Source organism: Athalia rosae, chromosome 1 (assembly GCF_917208135.1).
Source record: "Athalia rosae chromosome 1, iyAthRosa1.1, whole genome shotgun sequence".
NCBI classification, from domain to species: Eukaryota; Metazoa; Arthropoda; class Insecta; order Hymenoptera; family Athaliidae; genus Athalia; species Athalia rosae.
Genome location: NC_064026.1, coordinates 15,004,331 through 15,018,868, shown reverse-complemented (window position 1 = coordinate 15,018,868; position 14,538 = coordinate 15,004,331). Strand labels below are relative to the sequence as shown.

Below are 14,538 nucleotides of genomic sequence, written 5' to 3'. Positions count from 1 at the left end.
TTCGTAACAGTATTAGGTCCTTGCTTTTCGAAAAAATTAAAGATAACTAAAAAGATTGTCAGCCTGTCACTCCGTGAAACTGAACGATTCACTATATTTCTTCACGTGTTGATTTGCCGTTACAATCTACGTAAGCAAAAGTTGTTTCTTTTTTTTTCTTTTTTTCCCCCCCATTTGTATGATTATCGAAGACCTAGTGTCAAGCAAACAGATTTATCTCTGTGGTTCCATTGCATACCACGTTTCCGTCTCTTTCATTCGCAAGTTGGCCTTGTAATTAATCTGTGAGAAGCAAATTACTAACAAAATCTAAATACTAGGTGATCGTCTTAATCAGCAGGTACCAATTTAGGTCAAGGTGAGAGACTTCATATTTATTTAGAAATCCAACTTATTAAGAAAGAGCTAAATCATTTTCAATCCATTTATTCGTCATAGACTACTGTAATCATTTTTTTTGCACTACAGGTAAAATAAATCTACCGTCAGCCAGACATCATTCAACCAGTCAATCGTACTTCATTCGATAAACTTGAAATATGTGGGCCAAGTTTAGTGTCACAAGCTTCTGCCTGCTACTAATAATTGTCGGCTTAGTTGCTGGGCAAGATACGACAACGGTAAAGGACGACACAAAAGAACTAAACGATGCGCTGGCAAGTTTGGGCCAGTTGATATCTCGCTGGACTGTTGCAATTGAACAGGTGGGAGAAGCAGATCTCTTCTCCGACGTAATAAGAAAAAAGCTGGACATTCCCAGAAGGAAACCAACGACTCGAAAAGGAACAGCTACAGAAACTCCAACGCCCAGTGACGACTGATGATTATCTCAGGAGTAAAAAATTGCGGAAATTTTTATCTACGTACATTATTTTGCATTAAATGAACTATCTAATTAATGTGACCTCTGAGTTTTTTCATGTTTTAATTTACCTTAGCGTCAAAAGATCGCCACACTCATAAAATGATTGTAAAGGCTACGCTTTGACGATTATCAATATGTCACTGAATTATCTAGTACAATAAAGAACTAAGTTTCTAAATTTATAGGAATAGATAATTACTATCTGAATTTTCAATATTTCGTCCAACTCCTGACTGTAGGCCATCCAAATTACACTTTTTTTTCACAAGCACACTACTGCTGGAACGAAATGACAAAATTTGATGATCACCTCTGACTTTTATAAAAATCACATGGCCAAGGGATACTATAATGGGGACGCCGCTATTTGGTGCGACAGAAAAGTCTGAAACGATTTGAACCTTTGATTAGAATGTAAATGCACAGGACATAAAAACGATGCAAATTATAGTGACGGTATTCATGCGCGATTTGATATTGATCAATCGTCGTCCATAGAAACTTTATCCTAGCAGTTAAAAATGCTATTGCTGACGAATCAGGATTACGAATGTGTCAGTGGTCCGGCGTCTTTGATGACCTATCATGAAGTTATCCAGGTCAATGGGGCCAAAAATCAGCGCGGAATTAGCAGGTAAATTACTAAGAAGTAATATAGGAAGAGACTCAAACCTATTTCGAATGAAATTGAATTGATCGAAAATATAATTATTCAGAACTCTTGGATCGGCTGGAATTATCGCCAAGTGTGCTTCTCGAAGAAGACGCCCTAGCCATTGATAAGAATTCATCGTATTCGTCAGGCCCTGGATCGATTAAGGACGCTGACAGCAGCCTGGGATATCCGCAGGAATTCCTGGAATCGAATACCATAGATAGGAGTGCATTACTCGAAGAATTTCTAGAAGCCAGAGCCCAGAATAAAGTCCACGTTGAGCGCAACGATTTTTTCCACGATCAACTAGTCAAACACTTCAGAAGAAAAGAGGTGAATAATCAATCAAAGGACAATTTTTCTGATACGATCATAAATGAGTGATTAATTTTGTAATTTCAATCCACAGATGACGAGAGTCTTCGGAGAGCCGAACGAAGCACATCCTTTGGAAACTAGTTACTTAAAAAAGTTATCGAACTACGAAGTTTTGCGCGAAGAACTTGAATCTGGGGAGGAAGAATTCAAAGGAGAAATCACGATACTGCGAGACAATTTGAGCAAAATAAATGACGAGGCAGATGCTGCTCTGGAGGAATTGGTCGCGAAAGAACGAACCGCTGGTGGTCAATGTTACGCGAACGGAAAATTGTTCGCCGCCAAAGAAATCCAGGCTCTGATTAATCGCCAGCTTGCTAAAATGAAAGAGATATCCAAGAATCGTATTCGATATGTAAGTTTTTATTTTTGATGCTAAAATCTAATATCATTTCAATTCTGTAAACATGCTGCAGGCCCGTCTGAGAGATCAGTTGGTCGAGAAGGAGATCGTTTTCGACACTTTGAAGATCCTGACACCAGATTTGGACCAGAAGGATTACGAGCGACTACAGGCTGAAAACTTTCACTTCAAATACCAATTGAGAATTAAAGAAATAGATGCGCAGAATTTGTCGAACAGGCGTAAAGGTATTCTTTGACAGTTGAAATGGATTCGACTTAGGCGAAAGTCTGTATTCAGAACCGTTCAAATGCGACAACTGCAATTAGATAAATTAAAATCAAACATCGGTAAAACATATGGTCGAAAACGGGCCAGGAGGATGAAAATGAAAGAGATTAAAAATTACTTCGAAAAGTTCGAAAGTATCCTCGGTCTACGTATGTATCCAGAGGTGCATGAGAATATGAAACAACTTCAAGACCATCATCGAGCATGGCTCGAAAAAATCGCAACTTCGATGGAAAAAATTAAGGAGATTGATGATCGGACGAAGATTATAAAACCGCGTAAAGCTCCTTGTGTCAGGAAAGACAGAGCTGACAACGAAGACTCTGATGAGAATACGTCGTATTCCATAAAATCTCGTCGTCCGCCTCTGGGCGGGGGATTTCTGCAAGCCCGGTGAGGTTGTCACAATCTATTACACGGTCCACGGGAACGCGTACTTGATGAAAACGGGTAAGAATGAGAACTGCCATTTTTTTGTAAAAGATTTTGTAATAATTAGTTTATTTTGGTGTTATTTGGTGTACATTATTTGTCATTGAAACAGTAATTCTCGTTATATAAATCAACCGTTGTGCGTAATACATACGTTGTATTAGAATGTCAGGAATTTATCGACTACGTGATAATCAATTGGACCTCAGAACACTATATATTCAATTAAATAATCGTATCCTTAGTGTATATGTGAACAATAATTGAACGTTAATATGATTGATGAAGTAATCCTGGCAGTATAATGAAATTATTGTTAAACCTACATTAATGCACCTATATGTATAACTATGTATGTATGAATATAGCTTGAGAACGCACATCGATTGCATCTGTTATACCGGCCATATAGGCACCTCGAATAATAATAATGAATTGAATGACCGCGCGCTTAATTTTGATCAAACGGGACACTTACTCGAAGTAGTCGATCGTTTTTTCATGCGGTCCCTAATCAATTAATCAGAAAATGAGATGCCTTTGACATGTGCGAATATGAGTCTGCGTAAATCTCTGTATAGTGCGTATAAATTCCATTATTCTTTTAGTCTTCGTTATACATTTAGCACAATTATTTTTACAATTAAAACTTCCATATGATGATTATTAGTCATTGGTGGCATTAAAAATGTAAATATTTCATAAACATTATTAATTCACAGTTAAGACGTTATGTTTACATTTTGTTTTTGTTTTTTTTTTTGTTTTTCTTTCCTCTCGTATCCATTAAATAAACAATCATTGTTTATAATAACTACAGAACGTTGATACTTATTATGTACAATTAAAACTCTAACACATTTTAGCTATTATTATTCTTTTACGTGTTTCAATAATAATTTCATATCGACAACAAATGTGGTACGCGTTATAAAATAAAATGTTCGTAGCGGTGTAGAAAATGAAAGAATAATAATTAAAACACAGCTTTTCGCATCGAGGAATTATATTAGCGCGATACTCTGACAAAAAGCATTCTAATTTCTCTAAAAAAAATTCGCGTTTTGTGTAATTCGACGATATTGAGTTTAACTATTTAGATCTTGCTAGCGTCTTCAGTATTATTAATAAATTCACAACCAGTACTGGCGTACAGATTAAATTTAACGAGAGTCGGTATATTTGTATTGAAAAAGATACGACCGTATGCCAAAAAATTTCGACACTGCAACACTGAAATATTGAAATCCTTTGTCTAGTTTCCTACTTTACTTTTTTTAAAAAACAAAAAAAAAAATCCGTATAAAAATCTCATCTGAGATTGTAGGAAATTTAATAAATTATGACTTAAATCATTCATAAATAATAATTTGAACTAATCTTCAAATCGCTGATAAGTCTACCGTACAAATTGCTGCATTTTATAAATTCTGGTACTAGAATGAAAGTTATAGAATAACAAAAAAAAAATTGAAAAGAAAGAAAAAAAATAAGAAAAATTTAGAATCATGATCAGACGCCATACTCTAAATGTAAATAGTCCTCCAAGGTTGACAACCATGGTGAAACCTTATACGCCTATCTTGTTGTAAGCGGTAATATATACAAATATTTTTATTCTTTCAAAATGAATAATTTCGTCCAGATATGCCTGATGACAAGTTATCCTCCTGCACAATATGTATCGCTCGTACGAATTAAGAACACATTTTTAACATACGAGGCTATTATTAGTGCCTGCAGTGTTTATTTTGGTAGGTACTTTTCCGTATAAGTAGGTATAATCATATTATATCGATATATGTATGTATGTGCATATAAAAAATATTTCGAACCAAAGCACTCGAAGAGATAAAAAGTATTTTAAATAGATAATCGTATTAAAAATCTGAACTTCTCGTTGTTTTAAACTATTATCCTCACCCAGCATTTTAAAAAACCCTTCCGAAACGTTTATAAAAAATATATAAAAATTATTCTCAATTATGAAATTCTCATCTTTTCTTTTCTTTTTTGTTTTGTTTTATTTGTTTATTTTATTTTATTTTTTGCGCCCCCCTCCTTCCAACTATTCCATGGAAATAGTTTCTGGTTTAGTTCCAAATATGAATTAATTTTATGTTCACTCGATCAACGAGCAACGATTGAAACATCTTTCAACACTTTAGTCTAACACATGAAACGTTGTCCTACCTCGTAACTTCGTAATTTGAACAATCTATTGAAATTCCGACATTGTATTTCCTGGCGAACATCAAGGTGAATAAAAATACAGTTTACCCCTCCCCCCCCCCCCCCCCCCAAACGTTTCTTTTCCCTTTCGCCAACTGACTCCGAAATTCCCGAGACTGGCCCAAATGTTTTTTTTTTTTTTTTTTTTTTTTCAAAGTACGGGTATGCCTATAACTTTGATGATAAAAGATGATGACTCCGCGACATGTTTACTTATTACTTAAATATTGTCCATATATATATAAATGTATATATATTTATATTTATTTGTGTAAATTTATCGCCGTTTGATTTTTGATTTTATTTTTTGTAAAACCGTACCCCCAGAGACGGTTGTTTCTAATGTTCGCTTTTTTTGTTTTATTTGAATTACTATAAAGCCTAACATCTAATCAACGGTGTTGATTTTGATCCAATGCAATATCGAATGTATAACGTTGATATCGTCCAAATTAAATGAAGAATTTCAGCTATCGAGGCTTGTGAAAAGTTTGATGATTCAATCGAGGCGAAATACTTCGAACCAAAAAATATGTAACAACGATCAATAAAATTGTGTACATAAATATTAATTTAAAAAAAAAAAAATTATAAAAGTTGATTATCTTTTGGATAATCAATTCCTCGTAGGCACCAACAAATAGGTTTTGTTATTACTACTATTCAATCAATATAACTCGCCACAAGTGTTTTTCGATGCCATCGTCTACTTGAGATTTGGCGACGAGTCTAATCCACGTATTGAGATTACTTGCTAATTTCTGGGAATATCACGAATTACGTTTTCGAATAACATGACGTATATGTATATGAGTACCTACTATCGTATATAGCATAACTTAAAGTAAAAATCGCGATCGGCGAACTTCCATCCTTGATCTACGTGGACAGCTGCCGCAATTCTATTGGCAAGTGATTATCTACGTTGTTATCGCTTTTGCAACGATTTTCTCTCTTTTTCTTTCGTTAGTTCGTCTTAAACTTAATTATCTGTTTCAGCACTACGGCGATAGAACGTGCAAGATGATAAATACTATTACAATACGCAACACTTTGTCTTGTTCTTTTTGTAGTTTGGCTTCAGAGGCGGCCGTTCCGAGAGCTGAAATTTGCGGACGATCCGCACGAGTTCGTGAAAGGCTTGATCCACGTTCATCCTCAGCTTTGCGCTGCACTCTATGTAGGGAATTTTTAATTGTCGAGCCAAATTTTGAGCCTCTTCAACGGGGACCTGTAAAAAATATTTCACAGCCACGTGGGTGAGTTCGTTCTTCGATTCTATTCGCTCTAATATCCACCACCGAATAAATTATTCTCAGCCTTTGAACCTACAGCTCTCTGGTGGTCGAGGTCAGCCTTATTGCCGACCATCAACATGGGAAATTCGTCACGGTCTTTGACCCTGAGAATTTGTCGGTGAAACTTGAACATCTCCTCGAATGACGAGTGATCGGTAACTGAAAAAACTAAAAGGAAACCCTCGCCGCTACGCATGTACTGCTCTCGCATGGCGCTGAATTCTTCCTGACCGGCAGTGTCCAAAACTGAAAAAAAATTGAAACGTGTGAGCCGCCGATCCAGATGTTATGCTACACACGTAACGTGTTGCGGTATTGCGCTCCCGAAATTTCCCCCGTATTTCGGTCGCCGGTTAACATTGTTCCGAACATGATAACTCGATGAAAACTTTTCTTCTCGTTTTTTAAAAACCATGGAAATCGAGCCGCGACAGCTGGGCCGACTGGTAATAAAAATACCGCGGCAACAGAAAGAAAAAAAGAGAGACCAATGAAACCGTCTTATATGTATACGCTGTTACATACTTTGATGTTTACATATACATATATAAATATACCATGGTATATACTTACTGTCGAGTTTGGCTGGTGTATCATCGATGACGCACTGTTTCGTATAGGAGTCTTCGATGGTCGGGTCATAGTCGGTGACGAAATAGCTCTGAAACACGAGAAGCTGGGATTTAAATTGCATCCGGTAGAAATAAAATGGAAAAGAAGAAAGAAAAAAAGAACAGATAATTTTCGCTTTCGGTACCGAAAAAAAAACGATGCAGTCATACTCGTTAAAGAAGAAAAAAAAAAAAACAACAACCGAATTGAGTTTTATTTCTGCTCGTACACGCGGTTCTTGGTTATATCGATCGATATTCGATCTCCTAATTATATAAATATCAAATATGGTTGTCCCGCCTTGTTTAACGAGCTTTTTTTGCTCCATATGATAAACTCGGATCGATAGACTTCGATAAATCTCTTACGATGATCTGGGTGTGTCTGCATGGGTGGAAGCTCATCGGAATTGCAACGAGACTGCAATAATTTCATTATTTCGCTGGCATTCAATGGATGGGCAGAAACGTATCGACAATAACCGAATAAAATATATTAAGCTTTCTTTTATCGCCGAGTGAAAGTAATAGCTTATAAATAGACAACAGAAGCTAATAATATCATTATATTGCGTTCTAGGCGAAGAACTATTCAATCAACGACTAATTATATTGCTGCCGGAGGATCCAATATGTTAAAGTATATTGCAACCATTTTTGTAATAAAAGCTCGTTAAACGTCGTATTAAATTTCTGTCGAATTAAAACGTAGAGGCGTTTTATTCTTATCTCGATTAGGATAAAAGCAAATGTTGCCATACCGAGCTCTTCACCGACGTTCAATAGCATTTGACAGGGATGTGAGAATTTTGAAAATGATTTAATCGATTCTTTGATTCGATAACTTTGCGATGGGGACAGGGGGAACTTTTTCAACGGTCAAAACGACACGAGCTATACAGTATGTATAAAAACTCCCATTGACCCCGAGCCGGTGATTATGCGTCATTGAAATATGTGTACGTAAATACATTACGGGTTTCTGATTTGAAAATTTCTTTATTTCAGGTGGCTCCGCTGCAGACGCATGAAGGGACAAAGGAATACCGTTTGCCTTCCGTCTTTCTCTTTGGTTGATATCGCGTACCTCCACTCGTGTAGAAGAGGTACGTATGTATACTCGAGGTACAGCGTTACACAAAGGTATAGGGGCGCAATAAAGAACGCAGTGAAAACAGGGCATGGGGTATCATTTCCGGTGGTCTTTGAGTCGGAAGATTGCAGCGAAGCAATAATCAGCCGGAGGAGCAGCAGCCACGGCAACAGCATGCGGGATATCTCAAGGGCCTTTTTGAGCCGTCGTCCGTGCAGATAGACGGAGGAAAACTCAAAGAAGCGGCAGCAGCAGCAGCAGATGAAGGAGAAGGAGGAGAAAAGGCAAGCAAACAAGTAAGCGCAGAACGAACGAACTGTTCAATGATACTTCGTCCGTGTTTGGGCTTCAACATCCGGTATTTTAGATCAGGTTATAAAGGCGAGTGTGTTCAGAGCACGATGTTTGTCTTGTTACGTTATAGTCGTCCGTCTTTGACGTTCAACCGTACCGAGCTAGCTTCTGCCGAGGACGATGACGACGGTGGCGATGACGATGGTGTCTCAAAGGACAACGACATCGCCCGAAGTCAACGACGCGACCTGGACGACGGAAGACCGCCACATATGTACACATTTCGAGGACACTCGTTTACACCGGGTACAGCTACGAATACGTACGTTCGTAATTGAATACCGCTTGCAACTGACAATGAGAATTAAACTTTTAACGAACTGAAATTCACTCCAATTTTGCGCTACCTGCGAATACCGCTGTAAATATCGAATATCGAGAAAGCTGCGATGCAATGAAAGACGAGAGGCATCGAGCGCTCGGAAAGACGCCAACGGTTTCGAGGAAGATCACGAAAAATCTCCGACGGTCTTTCGATTCCCGGGTACGACGAAGAGCGAATTTAGAACTTTTTCAATTTCGGGATCATCTTCCGCGATAATCTTCTTCGTCCTCCCGACGCTGAACGGGCACCAACGTTATCGACATGATCGTACATTCAAAATTTTCATAGATTCATAACAGGGGTAAAAATATTTCTAGCGATATTGTACGCGTACAATCATCGTATTAGTAGTCTGACATTGAAACGAAAGCAGCAGTGATATCACCTCGTGCTCGATATAACCCAGTCTCTATTAAAACTACCGAGATGATATGAGTATATGACGCAGATTTAGAATCACGAACACATATAAGGAGATCTATTATACATTCACGTTATTATCTGTATACCAATGTCGAGAAATGCGAGTAGAAAAATTCTCGCAGAAATATGAAAAACCTGTTGTCATTCTATTTATATGATTATTCGTTTGTATTTCAATTTTTTCAGCATCAAATCGAATTTCCATCCTACGTGCGTCGCGACGTGCTATTATGAGAATAATCTCCATGTATGAAAATACGATGATAAAGTTACATAGAGTTGTAACGCAATACCGATAATCGCAAGGTGACGTAATGATCATATATGATTTCTTGCGATACTATTCGAACGGAAGTCGTGATCTTGAAAAATACGAGGATATGGAGTTCAGTGTTTCGTTATCAATACCCATGTATGTATCTACGTACATAATTTTTATTCTTCCTTTTTCTTTACTCCCGATTATTATTTCCTTTCGCGGTTGAAACAAGCGTAACGCTATACGTATAGGTATTTATACGCATGTAATTATACGGGTATATGTAGACTTATACATGAGACAGTTATATTCCGCGAATATATAAGAACAATACCGACTAAGGAGCGTTGCAACGCGTGTCATTTATATCGTCATCAAAATGAACGTTGATTATATTGTGAATTTTCACGATACGTATACCACAATCATTGCGATAACGTAGAAAAAAATTAATCACCAATTTTTTTCATTTTCCTCATTTCCTCGCCAGAATGTCAATCAGGGTACCGTGATAAATATTTTGTAATATATGTACACGCGACTTGTGAAACGGAATTTTATCGGTAATTAAATTCAACGTTAAAAAAAAAAAATCAAAAAATTCGAGTCGGTTATGTACTTATTTTTGTTTCACATCGACCGTCACGGAAATTTGAATGTACGTCGGCGAATTGTGAACAATTAAAAAAACAAGCCGGAATAAACGATGAAAAAAAGAAATAATTAAAGAAATAATTCAGTACGAATAGAAATTCGACTTTATTGATTCCTCTTCTATTTTTTTTTTTTTTCTCCCAAGAAGTTTCTCAATCTTTTAATAATTTTCTTCCGAGAGTGCGGGAATTTGAAATAAGTTGATTGAAAATTTGTGACACTATCCGAGCATTGATTTTTACAGAATTCACGACACTACAGCACGCGATAAGTATCGCGACAAGAAACTGGAATCTTATGTCTACGCATGGGTAGTCAATTATTGCAAATATAATTATATCTGTTCGCTCTCTGCATCCCATTGTTTACATCGCCGATCGCGCGTCAATTATTATTAATTAATATGTCGTCTTGACGGGATGTAAGAAGGATCTAATTATTTGTATATCAATAATGAGTTGGAGTGTAATTATCATTGGAATTTCACAATATGATATAAGGAAAATAGAGTTCGAGGAAAAAAAGAATCAAGTTATTCCTCATTTGGGCGATATTCATTGCTAATTACCCGTGGGTTTTCGTTTCCATTATTTGCCGCCTTGTGTAGTCTACTGCATTAATTAATTCTTCGATTGTTACGTCAGATGAGAATAATTCGTTAAAAGAACTAATTACAATATTATAGAATAAGGAACAACGGTCAACGAAAATTTTCTATCACACTATCAGAGTCGCGGTACGAAATACATAATAAAAAAATCGTGGATCAAGGAGCTGGAGTTGGACCGCCAAAAATAGAGGAACGAATCACGCGATTACGTATGTAGATATTTCACATTCATTGCAAATAGAGAAAATTTCCATATAAAAAGTACGGCGGTTAGAAAATTCCTATCGAAAAAGTGCAAGAGAAATTTTTATACCGTTGATGAATTATAATTCCGAGAGGAAAATAATTAATTAGTCATCACTTACAAAGTAAGCGTACCGTAAACCGCAATTAGAATTCAAAAAATTCCAAACCTATTGTAGTCGCTTATCGTGAAATTAATTCACATTCCACGAATAACGTGACGTAATATTTGTTATGCTCGGTACGAAGTTATATGATCAAAGGGTGGCGTGAAATTGAAAGGAAAACGAGAGAGGAAAAAGAAAGAAAGAGAGAGAGAGAGAGAGAGAGAGAGAAGGGTGAGGAAGATAAATGAAAATACAAAAACGACGAAAATTCGAAACTGCGAAGGCAACTTCTGGCCGATGTGTTAAGAGCTAGCAAGTTTCTATAATAGAACGTCCACGGTAAAACTGTGTAGGCGAGAGAACCGTAGGACGTTCGATGCCAATGCCAAATACGCACAGTGATCTTATGCGAAGCAATGAATAAATAATATACGTGTAGGTATAAAAATAAAACTTCACGATTGCCGAACGAGAACTTACTTCGCCAATAATATTACATCAGCATGGGAAATGTTGGTATCATAGAAACGCTTCGAAATTAGTTTTCTCGACGACCATCATAATCGATCAGCCAGAATATTAATTCAGATTCGGTCTGTTCAGCGATTTGCCGTAATTAATCCATCGACACGACGATACGAGAAAATTATCATCGTCACAAATCCGAGCTAGCGTGCAAATTGCGCATGAAAAAAAAAAATCAACTAATTAATATTTGAAGGCTTGCCTTCGAACGACGACGTTAATGTTGTTGTTATTATTAGAAATCTGCGAGAGGGTGTTGTAAAGTAATTGACAATTAAGGGCGGCGGCTTATGAATTGGTTACGTAAGTTTTGTACAATTTTTTGGAATTGCTTACAAAAAAAATGGACAAAAGAAATAAAAGGACGCGGGTTCGTCTCTCGTATGGAATGTAGAGTACAAATTAACGCAGCAGTAGAAATAAGTACATAGATTAAATGACTGTGTAACGACGATTGTAAAACATGAAAAGATTAGAGATAATTCAGTGACTAAATGTGCAAAAGTTGAGCGATTAAATTGTATGAAAATTATGAATCGCATTGGAAGTATTTGATATGACGCGTTCGAAATCGGCGGTCACTTATCTGTCTATGTGGCCGCGCATGAATTTCGGGCGTGATGTTTTTACGAATTGAAATTTTATAATATCATAATGACAATAGTTCTGTATTCGCGTGGGTGGGAAACACTATCTTTCAATTGTAAATTACAAATGAACCATATCCTATGATATCTCCCAGTTACTGAGACGGACGTTTTTCGATAGTAATTTTTATTTATTCTTTTTATTATGCAGATTGCGAAGCGAAGTACGCGCGTATTATGCACGTCTATCTACACATAGGTAATACGTGTATAATTGTGAAAACGCACGTAAAATGGTCAGACTTTGGAAAAGCGGAGGCTATACACCCGCGCAGACGTTTACAGCTTTTCATAACTGGAATAATTACTCACTTGAATGAATTGTATCGTAATAGCTGATTTTCCGACACCACCTCCGCCTACGACAACCAATTTGTACGTTTGAGCATAGCTCTGTCTTTCACCTGGTCTAGACATTTTTGTTTGTTTATTTAATCAATACAATCTGGTAATTTTTTAATCTTTCACACATCCAACGGTGATTTTCAAACGCCACAAGCACCTTTTCACTTTTTGTTAAATATGACGTAAACCAAACGTAATAACGAAACTGTTCCGGACACTAGAGATCCACACGACCCACCACCGACAATGGCTCTTTGCCGTCTACTGAGTCTAGTCTGATCTAAAGCCGTCTGAAGGCACGAGAACCAACGACGCGACTGTCTTTTTTTTATTGTTTTGTGTGTTTTGTCGTCGTCGCGCTGCTGCTGCTGCAACTTGGGGATTTGCTCACTGCACTTTTGGTACTCGCGCCATGATGGGTGTAGCCATGTTATGGGGTTAATCAACAAAAGTACACCAGAGTCGCTGTTACGTTCAAATTGCCGCGGGGTATTCGAAATTTGAAAAGGGTCACGAACTGCTGATTGTTGAGCCTGAATTCTTGACTCACCGGCGAATTACAACATCCGACGTCAGCAATGTCCCAGGCATTTAGTTTTGAATCGAGTCTAGTTTGTATTGATGTCATCACTGACTGATATTATTAATTATTGTATTTATGTAATTACCATAGTCCTACAAATTTATTATCTTACTATTAAGTATAATCGAGCATGCTAATGAATAATGGGAACCGAACGAATTCGTATAGTACAGTAATAAAAAAATTCCAATTCTTTCGTAAGACCAGCTATTTCTTGTTGTTCCCCCTGAATATCAAGCATAATTCCTTTAGGTAATAGAAAATTAAGTGCAAGTTCAATATACATACTTCAAACGGGCACTTTATGGGATTGATCTCATGTTTTTCAGATTCAAACGTAATTTTATTGCAACAAGTACAATGGAAGATATTATGTCAACAAATCATAGTAAGATTTCAATTACTACTGGTACTTCAAAAATCGTTACTCAATTTTTGCGCTTCACCATTCTACTCTTCGTCTTCTTCATCGTCTTTCTGTGGGTTATACGTGGACATGTTTTTCGAGACTACCAGGGGAATCCAGCTAAAAGCAACGAACATCACGACGCCATGAGCTAATTTTTCCTGAAAAATAAAAAAATTCTAGCATATTACAATTGCCTGTTTAATAAATGAAGCCCATTCTCAAGCCAAATAGAATGCTTTCGAACGGTTGCGTGTTGGATGACGTTGCCATCAGAGTCTAGTCTTACACTTACGCAAGAGATACTGCCTGGATATAACTGATAAAAGCGATAAGGTAAACTCGATAACGTTTGTACGCGATTTACGAATATGATCAGACGAGTGGCTCACATTCGAGTGAATTCGAATATAAACCATTCGAACTTTTTAAGATAATATTTTCACTGCATCAGCCCTTCTGTGCTCGTAATGAAACCAAAGATAACTTAAATTGGAGCTCCGACACTTTCACTCAAATGTACAAAAATCAAACCGTTCAACTTACGGCAAAAGATATTCTGACTCTTGGTGGACCAGAAATTACTCTTCCCCAGCTATTTCCGCGTACAGATGTCCTCGTAAGAACGCCAACAAGGGGCCTAAGGACATGACGACTTGTTGCGACGACAGCCAACATCTTTTCACTTTGAAACTTTTTTATGGTCTGAACCAGCGTCCTTGCAATCGATATGTTTAATACTAATATTACGAAGAGGGGATCGGTTCGTAGATTAAGTCGAAGCTCGGCTCAATTGTGACGATTGAGCAGGCGTCTCGGTTTACCTGTATTGACTATGTAAACGTATGGTCGCTATCGC

The 14,538-nt window shown here is 37.1% G+C and overlaps 2 protein-coding genes across 2 annotated transcripts; one reads left to right on the top strand and one right to left on the bottom strand.

Annotated features, from left to right (window-relative positions):
• The first annotated feature begins 216 nt into the window (after nt 1-216).
• On the top strand, nt 217-3,743 carry LOC105690455. Its single transcript, XM_012408234.3, has 5 exons — nt 217-358; nt 469-1,499; nt 1,582-1,853; nt 1,930-2,253; nt 2,315-3,743. Exons 2-5 carry the CDS (start codon nt 1,451-1,453, stop codon nt 2,498-2,500), a joined length of 831 nt encoding a protein of 276 aa, XP_012263657.2. The 5' UTR covers nt 217-358; nt 469-1,450; the 3' UTR covers nt 2,501-3,743.
• On the bottom strand, nt 3,002-13,014 carry LOC105690612 (ras-like protein 2). The gene is made up of 4 exons (XM_012408569.3): nt 12,658-13,014; nt 7,068-7,155; nt 6,529-6,740; nt 3,002-6,427 (listed from the first exon to the last, which is right to left on the bottom strand). The coding sequence occupies exons 1-4, from the start codon at nt 12,760-12,762 to the stop codon at nt 6,233-6,235; spliced, it is 600 nt and encodes a 199-aa protein (XP_012263992.1). The 5' UTR covers nt 12,763-13,014; the 3' UTR covers nt 3,002-6,232.
• Nucleotides 13,015-14,538: the final 1,524 nt, after the last annotated feature.